The sequence below is a fragment of the Podarcis vaucheri genome, assembly GCF_965113315.1.
Source record: "Podarcis vaucheri genome assembly, chromosome: 1".
Lineage (NCBI taxonomy): Eukaryota > Metazoa > Chordata > Lepidosauria > Squamata > Lacertidae > Podarcis > Podarcis vaucheri.
In genome coordinates, this window is record NC_138759.1 from 32,407,294 (window position 1) to 32,434,465 (window position 27,172).

The 27,172-nt window shown below is 43.3% G+C and overlaps 1 protein-coding gene across 1 annotated transcript; it reads left to right on the forward strand.

Moving 5' to 3' along the window:
- Positions 1-690: 690 nt before the first annotated feature.
- NEK9 (NIMA related kinase 9) lies at positions 691-27,072 on the forward strand. The gene is made up of 22 exons (XM_082232593.1): positions 691-1,274; positions 3,397-3,574; positions 4,249-4,304; positions 6,401-6,471; positions 7,529-7,634; positions 8,295-8,426; positions 9,018-9,128; positions 9,517-9,581; positions 9,883-9,933; positions 10,912-11,104; positions 11,997-12,141; positions 12,732-12,932; positions 13,558-13,604; positions 14,694-14,849; positions 16,493-16,601; positions 17,094-17,255; positions 18,362-18,532; positions 18,712-18,774; positions 19,825-20,015; positions 22,793-22,954; positions 23,702-23,914; positions 24,680-27,072. The coding sequence occupies exons 1-22, from the start codon at positions 1,086-1,088 to the stop codon at positions 24,800-24,802; spliced, it is 2,895 nt and encodes a 964-aa protein (XP_082088719.1). The 5' UTR covers positions 691-1,085; the 3' UTR covers positions 24,803-27,072.
- The last annotated feature ends 100 nt before the right edge of the window (positions 27,073-27,172 follow it).

The window sequence follows — 27,172 nt, forward strand, 5'->3', positions numbered from 1 at the left end:
TTCAGGGCTAAAAACTCGTGGAACATATTCTGCCAACAGCTGTGGAAACCGCGACAGCACGAAGCTTATTGTGGATGATCCGTGCTGTTCACCCTTTTGTAGTAAATGGGTTTACTTCACACCGGGATTCTTTCGAACGAAGTCACCGGCCAAATGTACTTTTTATTTCTAGTCACGGGAAATGCCAAAACTAGGTGAAGCGACGCTAGTTTGTTTTTTTTTTAAAACCGCTTAAAACGCCGGAGGGCAGTCGGTGGCCGCGCTTTCCCGGGAAGCAAGGAAGCACCTCGAGGGGGAAAGAGACTTTCGCTTGTTGCAAAAAGGGGACAGCCCTAAGCGGCATGGGAGGAAGCGGCTCAAATCCCCGCGAAGCAACAGCCGCCCCATCCTTTTATTTAGAGCAAGGACAATTGCGAGCTGCCTCCCGGGGCTGGGGTAGGGACGCGGACGGCGTCTTCTGAAATGCAAGCGAGGCGCGCACACGACAACCCCGCAGCACAGACGCCCAGTGGCGTAGCGTGGGTTGTCAGCACCCGGGGCAAGGCAAGTAATTTGCGCCCCCTAACCCTAACCCCCAGATGTTGCGCCCGGTGCGGCCGGCCACCCCTGCACCCCCCACGCTACGCCACTGCAGACGCCGCCTCTGAGGCGCTGCTCCCGCCAGCTCCCCGCGTGGCTCTCTCCCCTCGGCCTCGCGCCTGGTTCGCCAAGGGCCTGCCGCGAACCTCCCTGCCGCGAGGCCGCGCCTGGGTTCCTTGAAGTGGTTCCGGGTCGGGAGAAGCCGCCAACATGGAGCGTAGGGGGCCCGCGGGGCCTCCGGGAAGCCGGTGAAGGAAGGCAAGGGGCAGCCCGAGGGGGGGGGGGACGGGACCCTGCTGCTCGCCTCGTTCTGAGGCCGCGAGAGGGGGCGCGCGCGTGCGCACTGCCGGAGCCCCGTGGAATCCGCGGCAGCGTCTGAGGCCACAGCAGGAAGCTGCTGCTGCTGCTGCTGCCCGCCGTCTCCCTCGCAGCAGCGGGGCCGCGGCTGGCGCTCGAGCCCTGCGGCAGGGAAGCCTCGGCGCCCCGTTCCCTCAGCCCCAGCAGCCATGTCTCTGGGCGAGTACGAGCGGCACTGCGACTCCCTCAACTCCGACTTCGACAACGAGTCTTCCGGCAGGAGCGGCCCCCGGCCTGGCCCTGTCCTAGGCGGCGAGCAAGAGGAGCTGCATTATGCCCCCATCCGCGTCCTGGGCCGGGGCGCCTTCGGAGAGGCCACCTTGTACCGCCGGACCGAGGTAAATCTGCGCCCGCCTCCGCCGCGCCCCGCCATTCTTTCCCTCCTCCTCCTCCTCCTCGCGTTGGCTGAAGAGGAGGCTCCCCTGCTCCCCCGCAGTTTGAATCCCAGCTCTAACCCCGCGAAGGAAGGCAGCATTGTTGGGCACGAAATGCTCCTTAGATAGCCACCCCCTCGGGGTCCCCTCCCTTCCTTGTCACTGATATATCCTGCAGATGTTCAAAGACGCCAGAGACCCAGCCAGAAAAGCAAGCAAGCAAACTTTGGCCATGCATCCAAGTAGCGTCTTCGCGAATACTTAGGCTAAAGTGTGAACAGTGCTTCAGGGGGGTTGTTCGCAAAGGAAGACACAAGTTAACACTTCGGAAATCACGAAGTTGGAAGGGATCGTGGGGGGGGGGGTCATCTCGTCTAACCCCCTGCAATGCAGAGACTCTTTCCCCCAAGGTGGGGCTTGAACCCACAATACTGAGATAAAGAATCTCATGCTGTACCAACTGAGCTATCACAGGAGGGTAAATGACAAAGCAGTTCTTGATTCTGGAAAGTGTGAAGTAGAAGAGAGCCCCTCAGAAGACACATTCCTCTCTGATAGGGGTTGATCAAATCAGGAGGGTGCTTAAGCAAAACCCAGGAGCTGGGTGCAATAAGGGCTAAATGACACTTGTTGCTAAATGCCTCATTGGAGTTGTGTGATTGATTCTTTAACTGAAAATGTCATCTGGTTAATCTGGATATTCATAAGGAAAGGGGTAAATGCTTTTTCTCCTGGCCTATGATCTCAGCTAAAATTGAAGCTGTTGTTTGGCATGAGAGCGAAGCTTCCATTGATACCAGTTGTTAATTCCCAGTTCTAATTTGGCACTTGGAAGCTGATGGAATTTGGGTAGCTGAAAATGAAATGTGGCACAAGGATGTAGTGGTGATATTTCCTCACAAACAGCTTCCTGTACAGGGATAAAAAGAATGACAGGATGGAAGAGGGAGAAGGCAGCTGTAAAGCTGCATCATATTTCTGCAAGGATATGCCAGGCATATCATTTACAGTGCACAGAGGCTGATAACAAAGGATAGTCATAGACAGAAAAAACAAGCACAACTTTTAAGGAAAGTGTCTTACACAAGGTTATAAGTGTCGCACCCATATAGACACTAACCTTTGCAGAGCTGGGGAGTCAGTGGTAGAGTTGCCATGTGTTCTCTTTTTCCAGGACATGTCCTCTTTTTCAGGGGTGAGATTTGAGACAAAATGAATTTATTTGCTTTGAAAGCCATCATAGCATCCTCTTTTTTGCTCTTCAAAATATGGCAACCCTAGTCAGTGCTATATAGATTGTGAAAGGGTACATCTATCATTGGCTTCCTCAGCAAAAAGGCTAACAGGGCCCAGTTAATTTAAAGGACCCGAAGATGTGTAGTTGTGGTTTTTGGAGGTTGAGGTAGAAATGCCCACTTCTGTCACTTTCCAGAATATCAGCCAAACTCTTCCCTTAATACATTTCTATTTTATTAATTGTTTTGCATCATTAACAGTGGTAGGTTATTATTTCTTTATTGATTGATTTAATTTATATACCACCCTTCAAAGATCTAAGGGCAGTTCATCAGCATTTCCTGCACGGAAAAGGAAACTTGATGGCACAGTTCAGTCAGTAATATATTTTTAATATGGCATTACAGAGAACCTGAAGGCCCCTGATCACAGATTCTGCTATAGCTTCAGGGAGTAATAGACTTGCTAGATAAAACCATAGAATGATCAGGAATCTGCTTCAAGGATATAATACTAATTACTCCCAAGTTTTTATCTCATTTTTAATATAATGTTGTTGCTGGAATATCTGACAAGTCCTATGAGCTAATCAATTCCTGTTAGCAAATTTAGACAGTGTTTGTGTGTTGTGTATAAAATAACAATAACCTTTCTTCTGAAAAGTTTATGCTATTTGATTATTATTCAAAAGGAAGAGAGTGTTAGTTGTAGATAGCGATTTTTGGCATCAGAAATAAGGAAATGCCCATAGAGAATTTTTCAGACTAAATCTGAAAGTGAATGCAAAAAAGATTGATACATTGTAAGAAATTAAACGTGCATTTAGCTAACTAGATTTTTTGTATTCCAGGATGACTCACTTGTAGTGTGGAAGGAAGTGGATCTTACAAGACTGTCAGAAAAAGAACGCCGTGATGCTTTGAATGAGATTGTTATCCTTGCACTTTTGCAACATGACAACATCATTGCCTATTACAATCACTTCATGGATAACACTACACTTCTGATTGAACTGGAATACTGTAATGGTGAGAACTCTTGTCTTGTAAACAGCAGACATCTCTTCCATCTTAGGTTCTGTGGGGGAAGATGAAATGCAGAATCACTTTGTCTTGTTTATAGATGGCAGGCTTTAGTGACAGTTCTAACACAAACCAGAGTCATCTTGGAGAACTGCCACTTACGTTTCGCAGATACATATTCTAAAATGTATTTGTGGGAAGAAGAAACTTCGGAAGCAGAAATAGCTAAAGGAAAGATGAGGCACTAAATGCTCAGTAAATCAGATACAAACCTGCAGAATCTTGCAGGGGAAGCTTGGAAGAGGGCATTCTTTGTGGCAGCCCCTAAGTTATGGAACTCCCTCTCCACAGAGGTGCATCTAGCAACTTAATTATACAGCTTTCAGCAAATAAGAAAGACATAATTCTTTGCCTTGGCCTTTGACACCTGAGATGTGCATTTTCAGAACCCACCCTTAAAAAAAAGAAAAGATTGTGATTATATTTTTAAAGTTCTTAAATACTTTTAAACTGCATTTTGGATTGTTGTAACCTGCCTTGGGATGCTTAGGGTAAAGAGCAGGTGATAATCATAATAATGAAAAAGCGTGGGGACATGGCAAATTCCTGGAGGATTTCTGGTAAATGCTAATAGAACATTTACAATCGATAGGTAAAGCATTTCTCTCTTTTAATTGCAGGGGGAAATCTCTATGATAAGATCCTGCGGCAGAAAGACAAGTTGTTTGAGGAAGAGGTAACTTGAACAAACTGAGAAGTAACAGAACAGAGTTTAGTACTGTTTGATGTGCTGCATTTCCCCAGTGTTTATTTCATGCTTATTGCTATAGTATTAGCAAATTGCATCACTTGTGCCAGGAAACAATTAGCCTTTTCTTGGTGTTCTAGTCTTGAACAGAACACTTTGATCCTTCATTGTTTATCACGTAGCAAGAATAAAGATGTTACAATGGTACCTCGGGTTAAGTAGTTAATTTGTTCTGGAGGTCCGTACTTAACCTGAAACTGTTCTTAACCTGAAGCACCACTTTAGCTAATGGGGCCTTTTGCTGCTGCCGCACCGCCGGAGCACAATTTCTGTTCTCATCCTGAAGCAAAGTTCTTAACCCGAGGTATTATTCTGGGCTAGCGGAGTCTGTAACCTGAAGCGTATGTAACCTGAAGCGTATGTATCCCGAGGTACCACTGTACTTGGGTTTCAGTGGTGTCGAAGTCTTTTGTTCCCTGTCCCCATGGAATGGTATTCTTCTGGGATTGTTCATTAATTTACAGATAATCTTGTAGAATGTTACATTTTATTTGTAAATAAATAAAAAGATTAATTAACTATTTTATTTTTAAAAAAGACTTAAACAGTTAGTGTAATTTTGAGAACAATTAAAAATAGCATAGAAAAGTGAGCAGCAGAAGTGCAGTGAAAAACTTCTTTAGTAGCAGAACTGTTCTTCACTGTATGACAAGAGTACAGTTAGGGAGCAAGCCTTACTTGGGAAGGGAGCTCCAGGGTGTAAACACAACCTTTGTAAAGATTTTACTCCTTTCTCTAATGGTACTCGTCTTAGTATATGAGGGCATGAAGAACAGGGTTGTGCTTAAGGACCTTGTCGAATGGGAAAGTACACATGGGAGGAGGCAGAGGGGTTGCCATGCCATGGTAATTAGTTCTGTGATTTCACAGTCTTTATCTCTTTTTAGTTTTTTATTTTGGCCTGATGTTCAGCCCATATTTCTAAATATGGCTTGTAAGTAGTGCAGTAAGTGTCTATCTGTAGGATTCTCATGCAGAGCAATCCCTGTGCATGTTTACTCAGCACTAAAACCTACTGTGTTCGGTGGCACTTACTGCCAGGTAAGTATATACAGTCATACCTCGGGTTAAATATGCTTCAGGTTGAGCGTTTTCAGGTTACACTCCGCGTTACTTCTGGGTTTCGCTGCTCGCACAAGCGCAGTCTCTCAAAATGACATCACGTGCATGCGCGGAAGCAGTGAAACGCAATCCTCGCATGCGCAGTCACGTGTTACGTTCTACTCAGGATGCGAACGGAGCTCCGGAATAGATCCCGTTCGCATCCAGAGGTACCACTGTATAGGATTGCAGCCTTAGATATAACTGTGGTTAGCTATTATTACTAGTTAGCTATTATTACTAGTTTTCTGTAGGTTGCCCTTGGCTTATTATTAAGAGATTTAAGAATCTGCATGACTACAATTACACAGCAAATCGTAGGATAGCAACTCTAATGTAGAAACTGGTTATTCCTGCCAGTATGCTTAGAATTCCAAACTTGCTCTTCCATTCTATATTTTTTAAAAGGAACAAAGGTATTTACATTCTTCAATATCTTTAATCTAATTGTTAAATTTGGTAAGTAGAATAATACATGCAATTACTGATTTTTAATTTTTTTAAAAAATAAATTTGTTAGTCATCTTTACAGCAGTTGACAGTGCAATACTTTGCATGTTTATTCAGTAGTAAGTCCCAGTAGTAAGTGTTCAGTTGGGCTAGTAAGTGCATCTAGAATTAGTGCTCAAAATTATTTAAAGCATTCTAAAAACCATCATATTAAAACAATTTAAAAAGCTAAAACTAAACTCAAAGGCATATAACAAGTGTTTGTAACTGACAGATTCTGGCAATAGCCTTTACAATTAAACATTTTCATTTGCTGGCACTTGTCATCTTACACCATGGAGACTACGTTATCCTGGAAAGATTACACCTTGAAAAATATCTCAACACTGAGTTGTTCATATTGGAATAATAAAATTATCTTTCTAAAATAAACTTCCTGAAGTGTTTCCCGTGTGAACTCTCTTTCTTTGCAGATGGTAGTGTGGTACCTATTTCAGATTGCATCAGCAGTGAGCTGCATCCACAGGGAAGGAATCCTTCACAGGTAGGTGTGATTAATGAAGCTTGGGCTAACTTGTGGCCTAGTGGCTGAAGGTAAAACATGCTTGAGAGTATTGATAGCCTGCTGCTGCAAATACCATTGTAGTTAGTTTTTCCCTTGCTGCATTTTTTGAGCATCTACAGTGGTTCCTTTTTAAATTGTCTGTTATTATTTTTAAATATTTTACTAATAGCGTTTTATTTTATTTGGTATTTTATTCTAATTGGTACTTTTATTGTTGTTAACTACTTAGGGCATTTGATATGATGACAGGGAATAAATATTTATCATAACAAATTGTGGGCGGTATTCAATATGCTTGTTCTATCAGTGAAACTTCCCCAGCTGTCCATGTGAGCCTCCCGCATGCTCCCTAAATCTGTGGGTTCCTCCAACCCACTGGAGCAGATTGGGGAGGGCACTGGGGGCATGTGTGGGGCAGGGAGTTCTGTTACGCAAATGGAAATCCTTGTGCTAATGGAACAAGTGCATTGGACACCACCCTAAATGTAGAGTAAAGGGAAGCAATCTGATTTGCTTCACTCTTCTTAGCACAGAAATTGGATTTCCTATACTACAGATAACTTAATACCCTAGTGCAGTCTTCCTCAACCTTGGTACCACCAGTTGTTGTAGGGCTACGAAAATCTGTGACATCAGGTGTGGAATGAGTTAAATCCTTTCACAGTAACATTAATAGAGGAGGAATACAGTGGTGCCTCGCAAGAAGAAAAGAATCCGTTCTGTGATTCTCTTTGTCTAGCGGTTTTTTCTTCTTGTGAAGCAAGCCCATTGAAGGATTAGCGGATTAGCGCTATTAGCGGCTTAGAAAAAGGGGGGGAGGAAAAAACCCAGCAGGAACTCGCAAGACATTGTCGTCTTGTGAAGAAAGCCCATAGGAAATTCGTTTGCGAAGCACCTCCAAAACGGAAAACTCTTTCGTCTAGCGAGTTTTCCGTCTTGCGAGGCATTTGTCTTGTGGGGCACCACTGTAGCAGCATACTGAGTCCTATACCTGGTGACTGGAAGAACTACATCACTTTAATGCTTCTTTTTCTAGAGATATAAAGACACTGAATATCTTCCTCACTAAAGCAAATCTTATAAAACTGGGTGACTACGGTTTGGCGAAAAAGCTGAACTCTGAATATTCGATGGCTGAAACAGTGAGTGTCTGAAACTTTAATGTTTCGATAGACTAATTTACCTGTACCTGTCTGGGATTTTGTGCACAAATCAGGAGCTTGGGGTCCTTTGATGCCACTTAATGCTGTTTGCTTCTTTTCCTACACTTCTGAATTGTCTTGTTAGAAATATAATATATCCTGTTACTTTGTAACCTGCCATTAGCAAATATGTATTCATTCAGATTTGCAACCCTTCAGTTGGGAAGGGCAGCAGATCCAGCCTCCGTGGAGCATTCTTGTAAGTTACCACTACTGCCTCTTTCTCCTCTGCATGCCCACAGCCATGCTGTCTTGCTGTTGCTGCTGCACCTGTTTGTCACCCAGAAGCAGGTGGCGTGGGCATGCAGGCGTTAGGTGTGCAGCAGAGGCAGTGGGAGGGTTGGAGTGGCATTTTCTGTTCTGCCTTTAGTGACAAAACAGTCTTGGGCCAGCCCAGAAAGAGAATAGGTCTTATAATCCAGTATTTAAGTTTTTACTTTGCATGCTGAAACACAATATAAGCATGTTTGGGAGATGGGTGTTCTTATATAAAATGACTAGAAATTGGCACTTGCAGGGAAAACAATGAACTGTGTCTGATCTACTGGTATCAAGGAGTTGGGCAGACTATCTCTAACATTTTTTTTCTCTGTTGTGCAGTTGGTAGGAACCCCGTACTATATGTCTCCAGAGCTCTGCCAGGGAGTAAAATACAACTTCAAATCTGATATCTGGGCAGTTGGTTGTGTTGCCTTTGAGCTCCTCACACTGAAAAGAACTTTTGATGCAACAGTAAGTCACACCTTGACTGGTCACTAACGCTACATAATTTCCTTTAATGTTCTGTGTGTGCTCGAGAGAGTGAGAGGGAGCCGCCAGTTGTGAAGAATGTGCTACAGTGAGAGCTGTAGGTCAGTTGGGTATCGCCTGTTCAGGGATGATTATCATTCTTGAATTAGACCCACTGAAATTGAAGGACCCAAATAACAAGTCCATTGATTTAAGTGGTTCTGAATATGACTGACTTGGCTATCACCCGATAAATTGTCCCTTGCTGATGTTCTGAGTCTATCTAGAAAGTGTATAGGAAGCTGTCTTCTACTGAATCATAAAGTTGCTATATGTAGCTTGGTATTTTCTAAGCTGCCTGAAAGTGGTTGTCTAGGGTTTCAGGTAGGAGTCTTTTCTAGCCTTACCTGGAGATGCTTGAATTGAATCTAGAACTTTTTGCATGAAAACTAAATGTTCTGCCACTGAGCTATGTTCCAATAGTACGTAACATCTGAAACAACCAGAGAGAGAGAATATAATGCAGATCCACAGGACATTTTCTTAAACAGGTTCTCCAGATGCACTTGAATGATCACACTATTTCCTTTCTAGAATCCCTTGAACCTCTGTCTGAAGATTGTGCAAGGGAACCGAGCAATGGAGGTAGATGCCAGTGTTTATTCTCTGGACCTCATCCACATGGTCCACTCCTGCCTTGATCAGGTTGGTGAGATACAGTTTGCTTTCAACTTTGCTGCCTCAGTGACACAACTTCAGAGGAAAGTGGGGTAAATGCCTTGTATTAATTACAAGACCAGATATGTAAGTTTCTGGGCATCCTTGTGTATGGGCTCTGCAGAATGTGTGTTCTTGGCTGCCCAAGATCTGCAGCAGCTTAGAAACTGTTAAAATACCTTTGTATTTGATGTGAAGAATCTACAGTGACCTTTAACTTGACGCTTTCTGCTAACTTTAATATTCCTTTGATTCTCTGTGTATTGGGGAAATGGGTAAAGACCATAAGAATGTGGTTAGTTAATCTGCCCTGAGACTTAATTGTTGAAAAATGATCCCTTTCCTTAGGGAGTGACCTGTCACTCACCTCTTTCAGGATCCTGAGAAGAGGCCGACTGCTGATGAGCTGCTTGAGAGTCCCCTTATCAGCAAGCACAGGAGGTAAAGAGTTGTACATTCCTTGGACGTGAACAGGCCATGTTGTTTGGGAGAGAGCTACAGAATCTTGTACAGCCTACTAGTCATGTCAATGCTTCCCACATTCATTCACTTTGGCCATTGACTGATGAGGCACATCTTAGAATCATAGCGTTGGAAGGGACCCTGAGGGCCATCTAGTAGGATTAGGTAGGATTCTTCTGCATGGCATTTAGTGTCTGTTAAGCCTGTTGGAATCCCCTGTCAGAAGTGCTGTAATAATAGATGGTTGCTATTCTTCTTATTGCTTTTTTTTTCATGGCAGGGAGATGGAAGAGAAAGTTGTGCTGCTTAATGGCCCAAACAAACGACCAAGGTAATGGAGTGTGTGTTGTACAGCGGAATTAAAGGAAGTAGGTCCCTAGACGTACTCACCCTTACGTGATTGCTTCACACTTTCAATGTTATCTTTTAGGTAATGCATGAGGCTACCACCTTGCTGAGCTAAGCGGGTCTGAGTCTGGTCTGCACCTAGATGGGAGACTACCTGGGTACAATGTGTACACTGCCTTGAGTTCCAAAAGGGAAGAAGGCAGCTTCCACTCTTGTAAACTGTGCCCATTCTTCCCTACAGATTTGAATTGGACAGCATCCAACTAAGCAGTTCTGCTAATGCAAGGAGTTAGCTGCACAGTGGAACTTACCTGCCCACAACTCTTCCTGTTGTGACACTTAAATCTGTTCAGGGGATGCACAAGGAGAAGGTGGGGAAATTCCATTGTGCAGCTAAAAGTCCTTGTGCGCAGCTAGCAGAACTGTTTAGTTGTATGCCACCTATTGACTTGACACCAAACTGCACTTAAAAATACTGCATTGCTGATACTACTACTTTTTTTCTTCTTAAGATAAAAGCCATTTGCCATGGAAGATTATCCTTCATGGAATGCTGTAAATTTGCGTGTAACAAAATGTTGATGTTCTAAACAAAGTTGCTGAAGAGTCTGCATATTTTTTTCCATTTTTAACTGAAGCTTGCTCATGCCACTGTTTCTGGAAATTCAAAAGCCTTGCTCGAGTCATCAAATTGGATTCTGATCTTTATTTGTATGCAGATTGGAGTAATCTTCTTCAACCTTTGTTTATCTATCCCTAGGTTCCCTACCTTTAAATTCCTAATGCTGTTTATGTGGCTTCTGAACAACACAAGTACCACTAAGGCTTATATAAAATGTTTCTGCCTGGAACCTGGGAATTTAATTTTCTTCCAGCTTGTCTTCTATTTCAGGGCTTCTAAAGCTACTCATGCTAACACTGATGACTCTTCATAACTCCATATTGACCTCATGTTTTACAGAACAAGCACCATGAACGAGGCTCCTATTGCTGTGGTGACATCACGCACAAGTGAAGTATATGTCTGGGGGGGTGGGAAGTCATCCCCTCAGAAGCTGGATGCCATTAAAAGTGGCTGCAGTGCACGACAGGTCTGTGCAGGAAACACCCATTTTGCAGTGGTTACAGTGGAAAAGGAGCTCTATACTTGGGTGGTAAGTGAAGTGTATGAAAAGTACTTTGGAAACTTGGATAATGTATGAAGGCAGTGCAGAATGGATCTTGCATGAGTCATATTTAAGGTGTTGCATCATTACTGATTGTCAGTATAGTTGGATATTCCTAGTTAATAAGTTGTGAAAAGTTGTAAGAGGTGTTACTCCCTGTTAGGATATTTCCGTTCCACCTTAAAAGGGAGCAGGCTTTGTGAGTCACAGAGTCTGCGTATTTCCTGTTCACAGGAAGTTTATGTTTTGTCTATGCTTTCGTTTCTCTCTCTGTGCCTGAGACATCAACGCAGGCAGTCATGTTTTCTTTGTTCTGACCAACGCTGAATAAAGTTGTAAATAATGCTCTCCTGAGTGCATCTTTCGCTGTGCGAATTCTGCTGATAGAGCGTGCACCAGCTCTGGAATGTGGCAAGCTATTTCTGGAGCTCGTGTCGCTAATTGAATGATACTGCGTGTCTACGGGAAATTGATGGATTGTCCGGAATCGACATGGGGCCTTGATGGCTGATGTCTCCCTGGCAGTATCCCATTCAAGAGTTTATGCTGCTTAAGTTCAAGGTCTAAAACATGCACAGGGTTTTTGTTTGTTTGCTTTGCTTTCTGTATATGGCAGCAGTTATTTCACCTTCAGGAAAATGCCCCAAAGGTTCAGACAAGTGTAGCAACACCCTATAACATGTGAGAGGCTGTTGCTGAAAGAAAAATAGGGCACTCTCCCCAGTGTGTGCATGAAGGTGTACATGGGTCTCTCAGGATCCCAGTTGAAGTATATATAGTTTGTTACTTGGTTCCTTCACATCAGACTTGCTAATAATGCTCCTTGGAGTTCCCAGGATGCATCCTTTACCATCCTTTACCATGCTTCTGCATATTACAGAACATGCAAGGGGGCACCAAATTGCATGGCCAACTGGGACATGGAGACAAAGCCTCCTATCGGCAGCCTAAGCATGTGGAAAAACTGCAGGGCAAAGCCATTCGCCAAGTGTCTTGTGGAGATGACTTTACTGTCTGCATTACAGGTAAGAGACAGGTAAAATGTACCAGTAGATAAATGGTGTGGAAGAACTCAAATGCTATCTTGTTTTTGTTATATACATTGTAAACCACCCTGTGGTCCCTGGATGAAGGGTGATGCATAAATTTAAAACATAAATAAACAAATAACATATGTATTGGCTGAAAAAGAAAATGACCTTTGCAGCAAGAGAGCATGAAATATTATGGCATAGGTAAATACAGGGAATTGCTGTACTGCTGCACTGGAATTAGTGCAGCTTCCCAAGATCAATATTTATTTCATGTTGCTTTAAACATATATCACCAACATCTATATACAGCATAAAACCAATGCAATAAAACACAAAAAGATGAGGAAGAAAACATGTTCTACAGTCAAAAAAGATTCTGCATGGTAACCTCTGTGATATGTATACACGGTGTAGATATGGGGCACCCTATCATTTAGTGGATGCAGGGCAGGGCACATTAGTCCAAGCATGTAATTGACCCAACTTGATCTAGATAATTAGATAACATAGTAGTCTGGTTTCCCTGTGTTTGAAGGAGTCAGAATCTCTATCTTACTCATTTGTCCCTTCCTTTCATGTAGATGAGGGTCAAGCCTTTGCCTTCGGCTCAGACTACTATGGCTGTATAGGTGTTTCCAAGGCATTTGGTTCTGAGGTTTTGGAGCCCAGGCAGCTGACCGTGTTCCTCAGCAACCCAGTGGAGCAGGTTTCTTGTGGAGATAACCATGTGGCTGTGCTGACTCGAAACCGAGAGGTCTACACATGGGGCTGTGGAGAATACGGTATGTGGCTTTCTATTGGCAGTAGAGACTGAGGCAAAATGCACACAATAAGAGTCATTCGAAGGAAAAACATGCATGCTCCTTCTCAAGTTTCATTTTATATGGTTGTGAACCACTTAGAGGTTTTCTTAAAATCAAATGGTATCATTTTTGTGTGAAATAAAAACATAACCACAGTATAATCACAGGCAATTGAGAGGCACTGTTTTGGTAACTGACTGGTGACAGATCTAACTTTTAGTGATATGAAAAACATCAGATTAAATTGGGATCCCTAATTCTGGAAAGATGGGTGGTCATATCTATGATGTTGGATCTGTGAACATGAGAAATGAGGCAGCCCTGTTTCCTCAGACTGGACAGTCTGCTTTGAATCTGAAAGTCATTATCTGTAATAGTGTCCTTCAGCCAGGGGCAAAACTAGGCTTTACTTCACCCAGGTCAAAGACCCAGTTTGGCACCCCCCCACACACATTTGTGTATACACACACACAGGCTTGGAGTCTCAATGGCGCCCCTCTAGATGCTTCACTCAGGGCAAACCCCCTGCCCCCGCCCCCCCAGTAGCTATGGCACTGTGTTCAGCACTAGGAAATTTCTCATTATTGTGTCTTCTCAAATGCAGGTCGCTTAGGTTTGGATTCAGAAGAGGATCACAACCTCCCCCAGAAGGTAAAACTGACTAGATTTTTGCCATACTTTATGGGCTTCACACAGGTCACTGTGGCTCTGTTGTGGAGTATGTCCTCTCTTAAAACAATTTTCTAAAGCTATAACAATTTTAAGACCATGAATTTAGTACAGTTCAATTATTAATAGAGATAAGCTGGTGGAAGAAAGTAATTCTAAGATCACTTCTTATTGCGCCTTAGATTTCAGACTAAAACTGCAGAGTGGAAGAAAAGGAGGACCTTTTCTGCCTCCCCACTTCCAGCTACTCTCTGAAGACTGGAGAAGAGACCCTCTTAAGAAAATTAGGGAGGTGGGAAGGGGAAGGCTAGACCAGGGGCCAGCAACCTGCGGCCCACAGGCTACAAGTGGCCCATGGGGTTTTTTTTAAACGGCCCACGGTGAGTCCCCGTGCACTGCGCTAAACCGGCGCAACACAGAGCAGGGACTCACTTCTGCGGTGCCAGAAATCGTTTCTGCACATGCGCAGACACCAGAAATTGCATCTGCACAGACGCAATCCGGCCCACGGAGCGATCTCCGCGGGAGTGAACCGGCCCAGGCGAGGTAAACCTTGCCAACCCCTGGACTAGACCAAGTGAAAAATGAGCATAATCTTTTAGTTTCAGTTCGTTCATTTACATCTTTGTATTCTTGTTATAAAAGCACCTAGACATTCTGTTTTTGTGTAGGTTTATGGTTCCATTTAGCTCCTAGCTTTCATATCTCAGTTTCTAACTCTGTCACCACTACTGAGGATGCACCCTGCCTGGTTCCTCGGTGCTGGATCTCCTTTCTACCTAGTCCAGATATTATTATATTTGGTCTTCACTTAGGAACATAGGAGCCTTATCAAACCAGGTCGGAGTATTTGTCCAATTATTTACTCTTGCTATCAGCAGGTCTCCAAGGTTTTAAGCAGAGGTCTTTCATGTCACCTGCTACTTCACCCTTTTTTTAAAGTGGAGGTTCTAAGGATTGCATTGGGACTTATTACATACAAAGCATCTACTCTGCTATTGAATTAAAATTTCTCTTACTTGGTGACTGCAGTATTCTGTTGCAAGGATGTATCATGTTTCTCCTCTATAGGTAGAAATTCAGAAGACTTCCAATATTGTTTCAGTCCAGTGCGGCAGTGATGGAACCTTCCTACTCACACAGGCAGGCAAGGTTTTGGCTTGCGGTCTGAATGAGTTCAACAAACTGGGCCTGAACCAATGCACTTCAGGGATCATTAATCATGATGTGAGTAGTAATTTTCAAATTGCATGGGAAATAAAGTTCTGGAAGTAGCAAACACGTATCTATTAATAAAAATGAATTTATTTTCAATAATCATTAATAAATGAAACATAACATATTTACCGACGTGGGGATCCAGGGCACAGTCCTTCAATGGCTGCGCTCGTTTCTCTCTGGTCGGGGACAGAGGGTGGCGCTTGGGGGGGAATTGTCATCGCGCCACTCCTTGGTGTGTGGAGTACCTCAGGGCGCGATACTCTCCCCGATGCTTTTCAACATCTTTATGCGCCCCCTCGCCCAGCTTGTTCGGAGTTTTGGGCTGGGTTGTCATCAGTATGCCGATGACACCCAACTCTATCTGTTGATGGATGGCCATCCTGACTCGGCCCCAGACACACTGACCAGATGTTTGGAAGCTGTGGCTGGATGGTTACGTGGGAGCCGGTTGAAGCTAAATCCTTCGAAGACAGAGGTCCTGTGGCTGGGACGGGGCGATATGGGATTGGGGGGGCAACTCCCATCTCTTGCGGGGGCGCAATTAGTGCCAGCACCGTCCGTTAAGAGTTTGGGTGTAATCTTCGACACCTCCCTTTCCATGGAGGCGCAGACTGCAGCTATAACAAAGGCGGCATTTTTCCATCTCCGCCAAGCTAAGCAGTTGGCTCCTTACCTCTCTCGCCCTGACCTAGCCACTGTGATCCACGCGACGGTCACCTCCAGACTGGATTATTGTAACTCGCTCTACGTGGGGCTGCCCTTGAGACTGACCCAGAAACTCCAGCGGGTGCAGAATGCTGCAGCGAGACTCCTTACGAGGTCTTCGCTGCGAGATCACATTCACCCGGTGCTATACCAGCTGCACTGGCTCCCGGTGGAGTACAGGATCAGGTTTAAGGTGCTGGTTTTAACCTTTAAAGCCCTATATGGCCTAGGACCCTCGTACCTACGGGACCGCCTCTCCTGGTATGCCCCACAGAGAAACCTACGGTCTTCAAATAAAAACATCTTGAAGGTCCCAGGCCACAGAGAAGTTAGGCTGGCCTCAACTAGAGCCAGGGCCTTTTCGGCTGTGGCTCCGATCTGGTGGAACACTCTGTCACAAGAGACCAGGGCCCTGCGGGACTTGACATCCTTCCGCAGGGCCTGCAAGACAGAGCTGTTCCACCAGGCCTTTGGCCAGGGCACAGCCTGACTCCCTCCCTCGGGATTCTTCGCAGAGCTCTGGCCCAATGGTTGCTAGTGGCTTGAATTAATTAATTTTTATAATGAATGATTTTAGAATGTTGTTTATGTTGTACCTTTGTACTGTTTTATTGTTGTTAGCCGCCCTGAGCCCGGCTTCGGCTGGGGAGGGCGGGATATAAATAAAATTTATTATTATTATTATTATTATTATTATTGAATACTAGGTTGGAGCCATAGAAGGAAAAGAAAAACTAATGTGATATACCATGCTTGGCAGTAGGCTGCTTTCAGTTTTGTGTGGTACATTCAGCTGCAGGTTGGGTGTATTTGAGCAGTCTGTACAAGAAAATAGAATTTGATCTAGGCAAAAATTGTTTGCTTTGGAAGGACTTGTATGATACTATGGCTTAGTGATGCACCACATGGATAGATTTGTTGGACTGTCTGCTCTCTTCCGTTAGGCTTACCAAGAAATTCCATACACCACCTGCTTCACTTTGGCCAAGAAACTCTCCTTCTACAAGGTTCGCACCATTGCCCCAGGAAAGACACACACAGCTGCCATAGATGGTGAGATCTAATCCCATTGTAATTGTATTTTATTCTTACAAAATAAAATCTGTAAAATACTTGGGGTGGGGGTGCTTAATGGCCCAAACAAACGACCAGGGTAATGGATCGAGTGTTGAAGAGTGGAATTAAAGTATGTTTCGACATCAGAATCTGTTCATCACATCCCTTGCGAACATAGATCCGTTTGCGACTGGAAAACATTGTAAATTAATAAAGTACAGATTTGTTAACATTAGTGCACCCTTGCATTTAGCGCTGTATTTTAAATCGGCTGTTTCAAAATTTAAGCTCCACAAACTATTTGAGGTTTATTGAACAGGACCAATGCTGATTTTGAAATTAGTTTCTTTGTTCCACATTAGTAAAAAAATCTGAAACCTGAGAATTACCAGTGATGTATCAGATAAAGAGGAAGCCTGTCTGGTTCTCCAGTAGAGCTTAGCCACTGATGTGGTATCCACAATGAGCCTTGTTCTTCCTTTCTTTCAGAACGGGGTCGTTTGCTTACCTTTGGCTCCAACAAGTGTGGGCAGCTGGGTGTTGGAGACTATAAGAAACGTCTGGGTATTAATCTGCTAGGAGGACCTCTTGGGGGGAAGCAGGTCATCAGGGTTTCCTGTGGTGATGAGTTCACTATAGCTGCTACTGATGGTGAGTGTTGGTGCTGGTGAGTTGGCCATGATTTTTTGTAAGCAGCATCTGCAGAGGGCCAAGGGTGGCTACCTGCAATACTGGAGGAGAATAACATCCCGACTGATTTGCATTAGAGGAGAGGAACTTTGCTGTCTAGCAATAATGGTAGTAAAGCAACACAAAACATAATGTTCCTGCAGGAGTGCCATATGCTGGTGGTTGGGAACCTCTGAGCCTAAGTAGGCCTGCCAGACCTCTCCCTTTGGTTTGCCAAGCTGTTTTGTGCAAGCCTCACGCACCTGTCAAACATCCGATGACCTGTGATGTCAGGTGTGAGGCAGTAAAAGGGATATCTAATCTTCATTCTAAGCACTACAGCACTAAGATTGGAGATAAGCCCTCTGGCTACTCATTGACAATAAAAGGCAGTCTTTCCCTTTTCTGCCACTGTAATGCTGGGGTGAGGGTAGAAATGCTGCCTTCTGTCTTTTACTGTTAAGAAATAGCTCTGCCTGATCTTTATCTTCATATCTTTGTGCAAAACAACATATATCCAAGATTGGAGATAAACCATCTGTCTGCTCTTTCTCTAAAGAAAGCCTATCTCCAACCTTAGTGCTGTGGTTCTTAGCACTAACAAAGGGTGATAAAATCCCTGATCTTCTGTTAAATTAAGGCAGAGGGATCTTTCCACCCACCCCTTCCAAGAACTGGAGTGGAGATAGTTAGAAATGCTGAGTGTATGTGCATGCATGCGTACCTGGTGTGAGAGTGCATGTATGAGTATATTACTGCATGTATGTATATGCATGTGAGAAGTTGAGAGGTGTCTGGTGTGTGTGTTTTAATGGGGGATTAGAGGTACATGCATTTGTCTTTTCTGAGGAGTTCTTCCACCCACCCACCATGAATGACGCTCCCAGAATACTGGGCAAGTGCCAGTCTGGCCCCTCGCGGAAAATAGGTTCTCAACCGCTGTCTTATAGTGTTCTTCTAGACTGCATTATTAAAATTTCAACTAAAGGTGAGCCATTTGAGTGGAATGAAATGCAGCTGTATAGGAATCCTTGAAAGGCAGTTTGGAGTGTCTGACTTGAGACTGATAACACTTTTCTCTTCCCCAGATAACCATATCTTTGCCTGGGGTAATGGTGGAAATGGCCGTTTAGCAATGACACCAACAGAAAGGGCTCATAGTTCTGATATTTGTACATCATGGCCTCGGCCCATTTTTGGTTCCCTGCATTACGTCCCAGATTTATCTTGCCGTGGCTGGCACACCATCATAATTGTTGGTGAGTATTAAAAAGTTGGGAAACAGGAGCCTACTCAGGAATACTTGTCTTCTCTAATCATAAGGGAAATGTAAACTGTAACAAGTTCACTGGAAGAGTAGGCGATAACCTTTCTAGGGAAATAGGTCAGCATGTTTTTGGAATCTTCATCTGAGAAAATTTTCCTACTTTCTCTCCAGAAAAAGTTATAAATTCTAAAACCATCCTCCGCTCCAGTAGCAGTGGCCTCTCAATTGGGACTGGTAAGTAATCAGGCTTTTAATAATAGGCCAAAGCTGGGAAAACACCAACTAGGCTTTAGGAAGGAGGTGGGAGGACACTAGGACCCTGTCAGAGCCCTCATGCCTCCTTCCCCAAGCCCAGTTCCTTGCTTACCCGGGTTTGGGAAGGCAGCATGAGGGCTGGGCGGTGTGTGTGTGTGTGTGTGTGTGTGTGTGTGTGTGATGTTGCCAAGAGCCACCAAAGAGGCCTCAATGGCTGCATGTGGCTCTCAGGCCATCTTGCCTGCTGCTTGATGGACCAAATGGGCTGACTCAGTGTATCTTCATTCCTATCTGAAAACCTCATCTTGACCTAGCCCATTCATTTCTTTTTAAAAACTCCTCTGGTAGATTATTCTATTTTTGTAGCTTATTCTCTCCCCCCCCCCCCATTTCTTACATCGGAGAGCACAAAGGTTCTTTTCCTTGACTAACCTGGTTCAGCCCACCTGGTTGAATCAGGATATGGAGAACTAGTCTAAGAAGATGGATAAGTGGTATTGCCAGAAAAGAAAAAGATGGTGAAAGTTAAAGTTGGGAAAGAGGCACAGAGTTGATAAAATAAGTCTCTTCCTATTACGTTTGAAATAATAATAGTTTGTAGACAAATGTCTGAGAATATATAGTTGTTTTATCTATCACAAAAATCTAAGGGGTCTGCGTTTCCAGAAAGTGGTAACTTTTGGCTCAGCTTAAGCTACTGTAAGTCCCCAGTGAATTAGTTTCTTTTCCCCTCCATGCCCCCCACAACCAGTGTATGGACATTAATATAATTTATTACAATTGCCCAAAATTGTGTGTCTAGTAAAAAATAATTCCAAACCTTTTGGGGGGGGGTGTATGTTCTGAATATGCCCAGGATCCTATGTGAGCTGATGTACCTGAGTCTCATATCTTGTTTACTGTTGGATTATCTTCTCTTTGCATCACCATTCTGAGGTCTGACAAGGCCTGCATTCCCAAGGCTGAAAATGCTTCTGAGCGAACAAGGGAAAGATTTAAGGATTTTAATACTCTACCCATTTCTGCTAGTGGCCCAAAGCTCTACAGCTGAAGGAGGAGAAGAGGAGGAAAGTGAGCGGGACTCTGAGACCCCTGACCCCAGCAGAGGTTTCCGAGGAACCATGGAAGCAGACCATGGGATGGGGGATCGGATTAGTGCAACAGAAGCAGTTGCAGACAGCAGTGCTGCCAGTAGCTCCTGCCCTAGCTGGTTACGCAAGGTAACAATTTCTGTCTCACATAAAGCAAATGGTGTTCAGGAAAACTGAATAGCATTTTTCCAATAAAGGTGGAGAATTTTTGGGTGAGAGGTTTCTCCTTGAAGTTTAGTTGAATTTTAGAATCATAGAATTGTAGAGTTGGAAGGGACCCTAAGGATAATCTAGTTCAAGCCCCTGTGGTGTAGGAATCGCAACTAAAGAATCCCTGATAGGTGCCCATCCAACCTCTGTTTAAAAATCGCCAGTGAAGGAGAGTCTCCCACTTTCTGAAGTCGTCTGCTCCTTTTTCAAATAGCTCTTACTGTCAGAAAGTTCTTCCGAATGTTCTTTTCTTGGCAAATCATAAAAGCACCATGGTAAATTTTACCTCTATTCCGGAATCGCTTCTAAGGGCGTAGTTTGAATAGCTTTGTAGGTGCGGCTTTTCAGGTAACAGACTCACTTCAGAAGAAAGAAGAGAAACCTTGATTAGAAGGATGATCAGTTTTGAATTCCAAACCCATAATTTTACAGTGTATACCACTTGGAGTGTTTTGTGATTTAGCAGTGAATAAAAATTTCTAATTAAAACAAATAAACAAGAAATGGGCTCAGAAATCCAGATTCAAAGCTTGAGAGATTGAGATTAAAGTAGAAACCATTTTAAACTGTCTTTGGCATTTTGTTTATATTTTTCTTTTCATGATGTGCTTTTTTATCATTTTGTTTGTAAATGCCCTGGAAGCTGATCTTGAAAGTTGATATAAAATTCCTTTTTCCCATTCTGATTAGCTTCTAGTAAAAATAACTGAGCTGAAGCAAGTTAAAGCTACAATATATCCCATCTATCCTTTTGTATCAATGAGATCTCTTTTTATCCAGTACCTGTTCCTTTATACAGTCATACCTCATGTTATGTTTGCTTCATATTGAGGCTTTTCAGGTTACGAACGCAGCAAACCCGGAAGTGTTCACTTCGGGGTTCGCCATGCGCGCATGCGTAGAAGCAACCTGCATGCTTTGCACATGCGCAGAAGCGCTCTATTGCGCTTTGTGCATGCCCAGTAGCGGCGCTCTACTTATGGACTTTTCGGGGTGTGCACGGCACCCTGAAACGGGTCACATTTGTAAGTAGAGGTACCACTGTACAGTCGTGCCTCGGAAGTTGAACACCTTGCAAGATGAACGTTTTGGCTCTCAAACACCGCATACCAATTGTTCTGCGTTCTTTGGAACCCGGACGTCCACCCTTCCTGCAGCCAATTGAAAGCCACGCCTTGGTTCCCGAACGTTTTGGAAGTCGAACAGACTTCCGAAACGGATTCTGTTTGACTTCCGAGGTACAACTATAATGCTAAAAAAGGTTCTGAAGCAGTTAAAAACATAACCGTTCCAGATAATTTTCCTTAGTTTATAGATAAGGTAAAGGGACCCCTGACCATTAGGTCCAGTCTGGGGTTGCGGCGCTCATCTCGCTTTATTGGCCGAGGGAGCTGGTGTACAACTTCTGGGTCATGTGGCCAGCATGACTAAGCTGCTTCCGGCGAACCAGAGCAGTGCACGGAAATGCCGTTTACCTTCCCACCGGAGCGGTACCTATTTATCTACTTGCACTTTGACGTGCTTGCGAACTGCTAGGTTGGCAGGAGCTGGGACCGAGCAATGGGAGCTCACCCCGTCGCAGTGATTCGAACCGCCGACCTTCTGATCGGCAAGTCCTAGGCTCTGTGGTTTAACCCACAGCGCCACCCGCATCCCTTCTTATAGATAAGTACCAAACCCCTAAAAAGCAACATAGAAACAAGAAATTAGTTTTGTAGGACTGCACAGATTAGTTCATAATGTGTAGGATACATTTTGTTGACCTCCCTTGTAAAATTGAACAGCAGGATAAGTAAGTGAAATGCAAGTAAAACTGGCAGAGCCTAAAATTTAATATCAGCCCATCATTGCTGCAATATCAAAGTCTGTCTTTCACAGATAAATCCACAGATATCAGAGCATGGTTTGCCATTGTTGGACAGCAGTCTATTGTAAGTGCCAATGAAACAAACATTATGAAATCTGGCAGTCATTTGCATCCTGACACTGAACAAAGCTTATCCACTGAATCATCCCAAAGAAAATATTATTGGGGCACAAACCCAAACTATCAAGATTCTGCCTCAAATAGGCAGGTACAGCTCATCAGTTCTGCCACTTCTATTGAATTCAGTCTGTCACTAAGAATAGAAGGATACATATTGCAAGAACACGTAATTTCTCTCTGTTACATTCAATGACCCATGCTATATTTTGGGGGAATAGCACAAAGACAAGTAGAACAGAAAGGAGACAGGCTCCAGTGCTTACTGGAATAAGATGTTTATTTAGCTCAATGTGTTCCAGAGACAAAACTTCTTTGTCAGAAGCTATAAGCAAAGATAAATATAAGAATAAAGGACATTGTTATTGCATCATAAAATCACAAAACCTTGTAAAAATTAAAAAATACCTAAATTCAGAAAAACTAAAGATATAAATAAAAAAATTGTTACACTCTTAACAAAGTTTGGAAACACGTGAACTGTGCATCAGTAAATCTTAATAAACCTCCCCATGTTTGACTCTTAGAGCCATTATCTGCAGTGTGAATCACACTGTGGCTATTTTCTGAACAGAAAGAGAATGCCACCTGTGTTCCTTTTTTATATTCCTCATATTGCAGCAAAGGTAGATAAGAAAGTGAAGAAAATCTGACATTGTTCATGCTCTCTCTCTCTCTCTCTGTGTGTGTGTGTGTGTGTGTGTGTAACCAGGAGCTGGAGAATGCAGAGTTCATCCCCATGCCTGAAAACCCCTCTCTTGTGAGCCTAGCCTCTTCAGAATCTGACAAAGAAACTCTTCCCTACAATGAGCTCAAGGGACTGCACTTGGTTTCACCCACACATGTCGATAACAAGTCTGAAGCAGGGTCTTGGGTAATGTAAATTGCTAAACATATGGAACTCTTCAAGACAGTTTGGGGCTGATGGTAGAAATAGGATGCAAGGATAATAATTCAGACTGGTATAAATACAGACTGTACATGGGAAAGAGAGATAGTACATAGGAGAGGAGGTAGTCTTTTCTTTTCTGAATAGTGGATAAGAGTGAGAAATTAATCCCAGCAGCAAGGAGACAGATGGCTGAGAATTATCTGAAACTGATGCTGTTTAAGAGCTTCATGATTTAATTTACCTCGCCCTAAGGAGCACCTTTGGTAAGGCACTTTTTTACCCTTCATTTCAAAAAATCAGATTATGGTTGAGGAGGAGAATTAAAGAAAGAAAACATCTCAAGAAACAGGTACAGCTGTGGGAAAGGATGTAGTCTTAACCTACCCAGTCTCAAAATAGAATGCATATGACATTTGCAGCTACAGATTTGACAATGATTTCTCTATGAGCTAATATTTCAGTACATCATTTATTCAAGAATTCTGCTTCCATTATTTAGTATTAAATTCTCAGTACTTTTTCTCTCATCTTCTACCCATGGCTTACTGCCATGGCCTGGGCAAGTATAGGCTTTGAAAAAATTTCACATTGTACATACAGGGTGAGTTCTTTAAAAGAGGGCCCGTGGATACAGAGTACACATGTTCCACGGGGCCTCTTTTAAAAGACTCACCCTGTATATGTACATACAAACAACTCATTACCGAATCTCCTGTCTTTCTTGTGCAGCGGCAACCCTTGGATTCAGCAGAGCCCTGTAGTGGGCAGAAGATATTTGGGGTACCAACTGCATGCAAATGCAGTTTGCTGCAGACTGAAGTGGAACGTCTGCATGGCTTAATATCAAAGTGTTTGGCTGACCAGCAGATGCTGCAGCAACAAACCAACCGTCTCAGTGCCCAGCTCCAGAGTCTCTCCAGGAGGACAGAAGGGTCACAGCAGGTAAGGTTTCCACTGTGAGAAGGATGACATATTAAATGCTGGAGTAATTCCAAATGTTCCTGTAGTTCCTTGAAATTGGTGCTGAGATCTAGATTAAGAGAAGTTAGGCTGTAGCAGCCAATTGATAAAGTTGGATGCAAGCTAACAGAGACACAGAATGTGTGGCTTATACTGCAGTAATCTAGTAGCTTCAGACCACCTTGGGCTTGTTGGATTTGTGGCTAGGAAGAGTTGACTGCAATATAGTGATGACTGTTTTGTTGGAAGGCTGGAGGATGCCTGACTCTACATTTACCAGCAGCATTTGGGGATGCTAGTGTTGGCTTAACCTAGAAACAAATGGGGTCTCTCTTACATCACTCCACTTTTATTTCTCTTCCCCTGCCTGAAGACCCCTGGAGGCTGATAATGGGGGGAAAGTTGATTATTAAAACACACTTGTTTTTCCTTTCAGTTGGTCATCCCATGTCTGGAGTGTAACTTGAGCTCTGTTAGCTAATAGTAGAGGCAGACTGCCCCCTGTAAATATGTTCCAGATTAGCAGGTCTCTGGGAAGCAGCAGATTTTTTAATAACACTTCCTTGGCAGCCTGAGCAGATGGTTGTTCGACTCTAAACCTCACTTTTCTATTCTTTGTACATGTGTGAAATAACCGGATGCAGCAGACATGGTTTAACTGAACAGCCAAGTGATAGAGTTCATGTGCAGTATATAATGTGTTTCTTTATTATATCAGGAGTAATTTTTGTTTGTTTGTCTGGGCAGCTTGAGGCTCATTCCAAAGCCACACAAACATCCAAGGAAGAGATGGAAGCAGATCCAAAGCCTGACTTGGATTCTGACTCCTGGTGTCTCCTGGGAACTGACTCATGCCGCTTCAGCCTGTAGTCTTTTAAGTTCACTGGAATCTATCCAATTTCACAGCACACTAACTTGAATGAAGAGAGCAGGTTTCCTGGCTTCAGGTCCTTTGTGAACAAGAAGGTCAGGGTCTCCACAGCGTCCATGTATGCAAGAGGGGAAGCTCCTCCCTAAGCTATGAACCTAGGAGGACATTTAGAGAAAGGCAGAGCCCCAAGTTCAAGCCAGGGTCTGTTCAGACATCAGCAGCCTGCCCTCTCTATAAATACATTATCTCAGTCTGCCCTTGAGGTCAGGTAGCCACACTGCAGGAATGGCTCCAACAGCATGTCCTTAATCCCCCCCCCAACTTTGCAAAGGCAGCATTGAGCCCTGACACATCATCTTCTGGCGACTGAAAAAGGAAAGAAAATGAATACCAACAATAACAGTCAAGCTGTAATGCTCCAGGTTGCTTTCAGCCTAAAGTCAAAGGGCAGGACATCAGCTTTGTAGGAGGGGAAGCTTTGGAAAAATACTACTCTGAAGGTGGAAGCAGAGAAAATCTGACTTTCACTGCAGATGCATTTCTGGTTATATTTCCTCCAATCTGTACAGAAAGTGTTTTTAACTTTTAACTGAAGGGATGTTAGGGAGAGGATCTCTGTCACCCTTTTCTTAGCACTTCTAGGTACGGTTCTGATACATATTTTTTTTAATGGCTGTATTTTCCAGTTATCTAAGGAGTCTGTAGTTCTAGAGTTCACAACAATTATTTTTCAAGCCAGCCAAGGACTACGTGAAATTGAAATTGGACACACAACTTATTTGCTTCTTCTTTTCATCTTAGTTTGAGTACTGGAGTGAATTGTTGAAAGCCTCTTGGCTTTGCGCCCCTTCTGCAAATCAGTATTTTCATTTCCTGTCTAATTCTTGATGAAGCTGGAAGAAAGCAGTGTCAGCTTTAATAATTTATCCAAATAAATTACTTAGAACCATAGACTTGGTAGAGTTGGAAGGGACCATGAGGGTCATCTTGTCCAACCCACAACCTTGAGATTAAGTCTCATGCTCTACCAACTGAGCCATCTTGGCTTGTAATAGACTAACATATACCAATTCAAAGCCTTCTAGATTAATCAGTTCTAAACTGTATATAAGGGAACTCTGAAGATAGAGTTTCTGCTTTTCACCTTAAAGATGAAATTGATACTTTCGCTAAATGGTGTAATTGGCATAATTGTGTTTCCTGGGAGCCACTTCTGCATACTCCCCACCCTGGAGTGGAATTCCCACTGTTCCTTATTTAAGAAAATAATACCCTAATCTAACTTTCGTAAACAGTTACTGTATCTATTTTATCTTTTATTTGCTAGTCATAGATGGAGTTTACAATCTTCCATTCACTTGTCTCTAATATCCCCTTATGCACTTTTCTCTTCTAGAACTATTATCAGACTGCTAAACATTTTCTGGCTGGAAACAGGTGCTAGAGTATCCTACCCTAATAGTTCCATTGTTGAGGAGTTACCTGGTTCTTCTCCAAATACTGTCTTGGAACTGACTTAGATACCATTTTTTTCTTCTGTTCAGCCCCAAGAATAGTGTTGGTATGCCTTTCCTTACTGTTGGTGGAGGAAGGAGAAGAGCTTGAATATAAAATACCAAATGAACCGTAGGTTATTGTGTTATTTGATCGATAATCTTGTCTCCAAAAGTATTGGAGCAGTTTTATTATTTTTATATGAGAATGCTGTTGTGGCTGTAGAGACTGTCCTGTTATAAAGTAGGAACTAAGAGAGAATGAACTAGCACTCTTGGATATTGTCCAGCAAGGAATTGCTGAGCAAATGGGAGTTGCTCCGTGTTACACGTTTGGTAAGTGAAATGCACAGACAATTTCCCCCTTGGATCTTGTGGAGTACTAGATACTATAATGAGGATGATCTGTGCTCCACAGCAATATATGTATGTGCCTTAGGATTCACGCTGTTCAAGCTGTGCCTGTTACAGACCATAATATATGCACCAACCCTGCTATGCAACCAAAGAAGCAGTTTAAACACATATCTTGCCCTAGGCTAGAGGGCAAATGGGCCAGGTGTGCCTTTGAGCAGTTTCAGACCCATTTATTTCAGCAGTGCTAGCTCTGTAGATGTCAGTCTCTTGCTAGCATTGCTGTTAATTTGTTATAATGGAATGTGAAACATGCCTGCACTGACACTCTAGTTGAAAACTAGTTTGTCATTATCTATTTTTTGAAAGGTTCAATGGTGGAATGGTTTGACGTTTTCTGTTTAAATAAATGTTGACACTCATTTGCCTCGTGTGTTCTGAATTTTTCTAATAGAAATGAAATAATGTATGCTTACTTGTAGCTCGAGTACAGATCCATGATTTCAGCATCCACTCTGGACT

Excerpts from the sequence above, each read along its gene's own strand:
- NEK9 (XM_082232593.1), top strand. The coding sequence starts at position 1,086 with ATGTCTCTGGGCGAGTACGAGCGGCACTGCGACTCCCTCAACTCCGAC. Across the intron at positions 6,472-7,528 it reads AGGGAAGGAATCCTTCACAG|AGATATAAAGACACTGAATA; the intron begins GTAGGTGTGATT and ends TTCTTTTTCTAG. Across the intron at positions 9,934-10,911 it reads GGCCCAAACAAACGACCAAG|AACAAGCACCATGAACGAGG; the intron begins GTAATGGAGTGT and ends CATGTTTTACAG.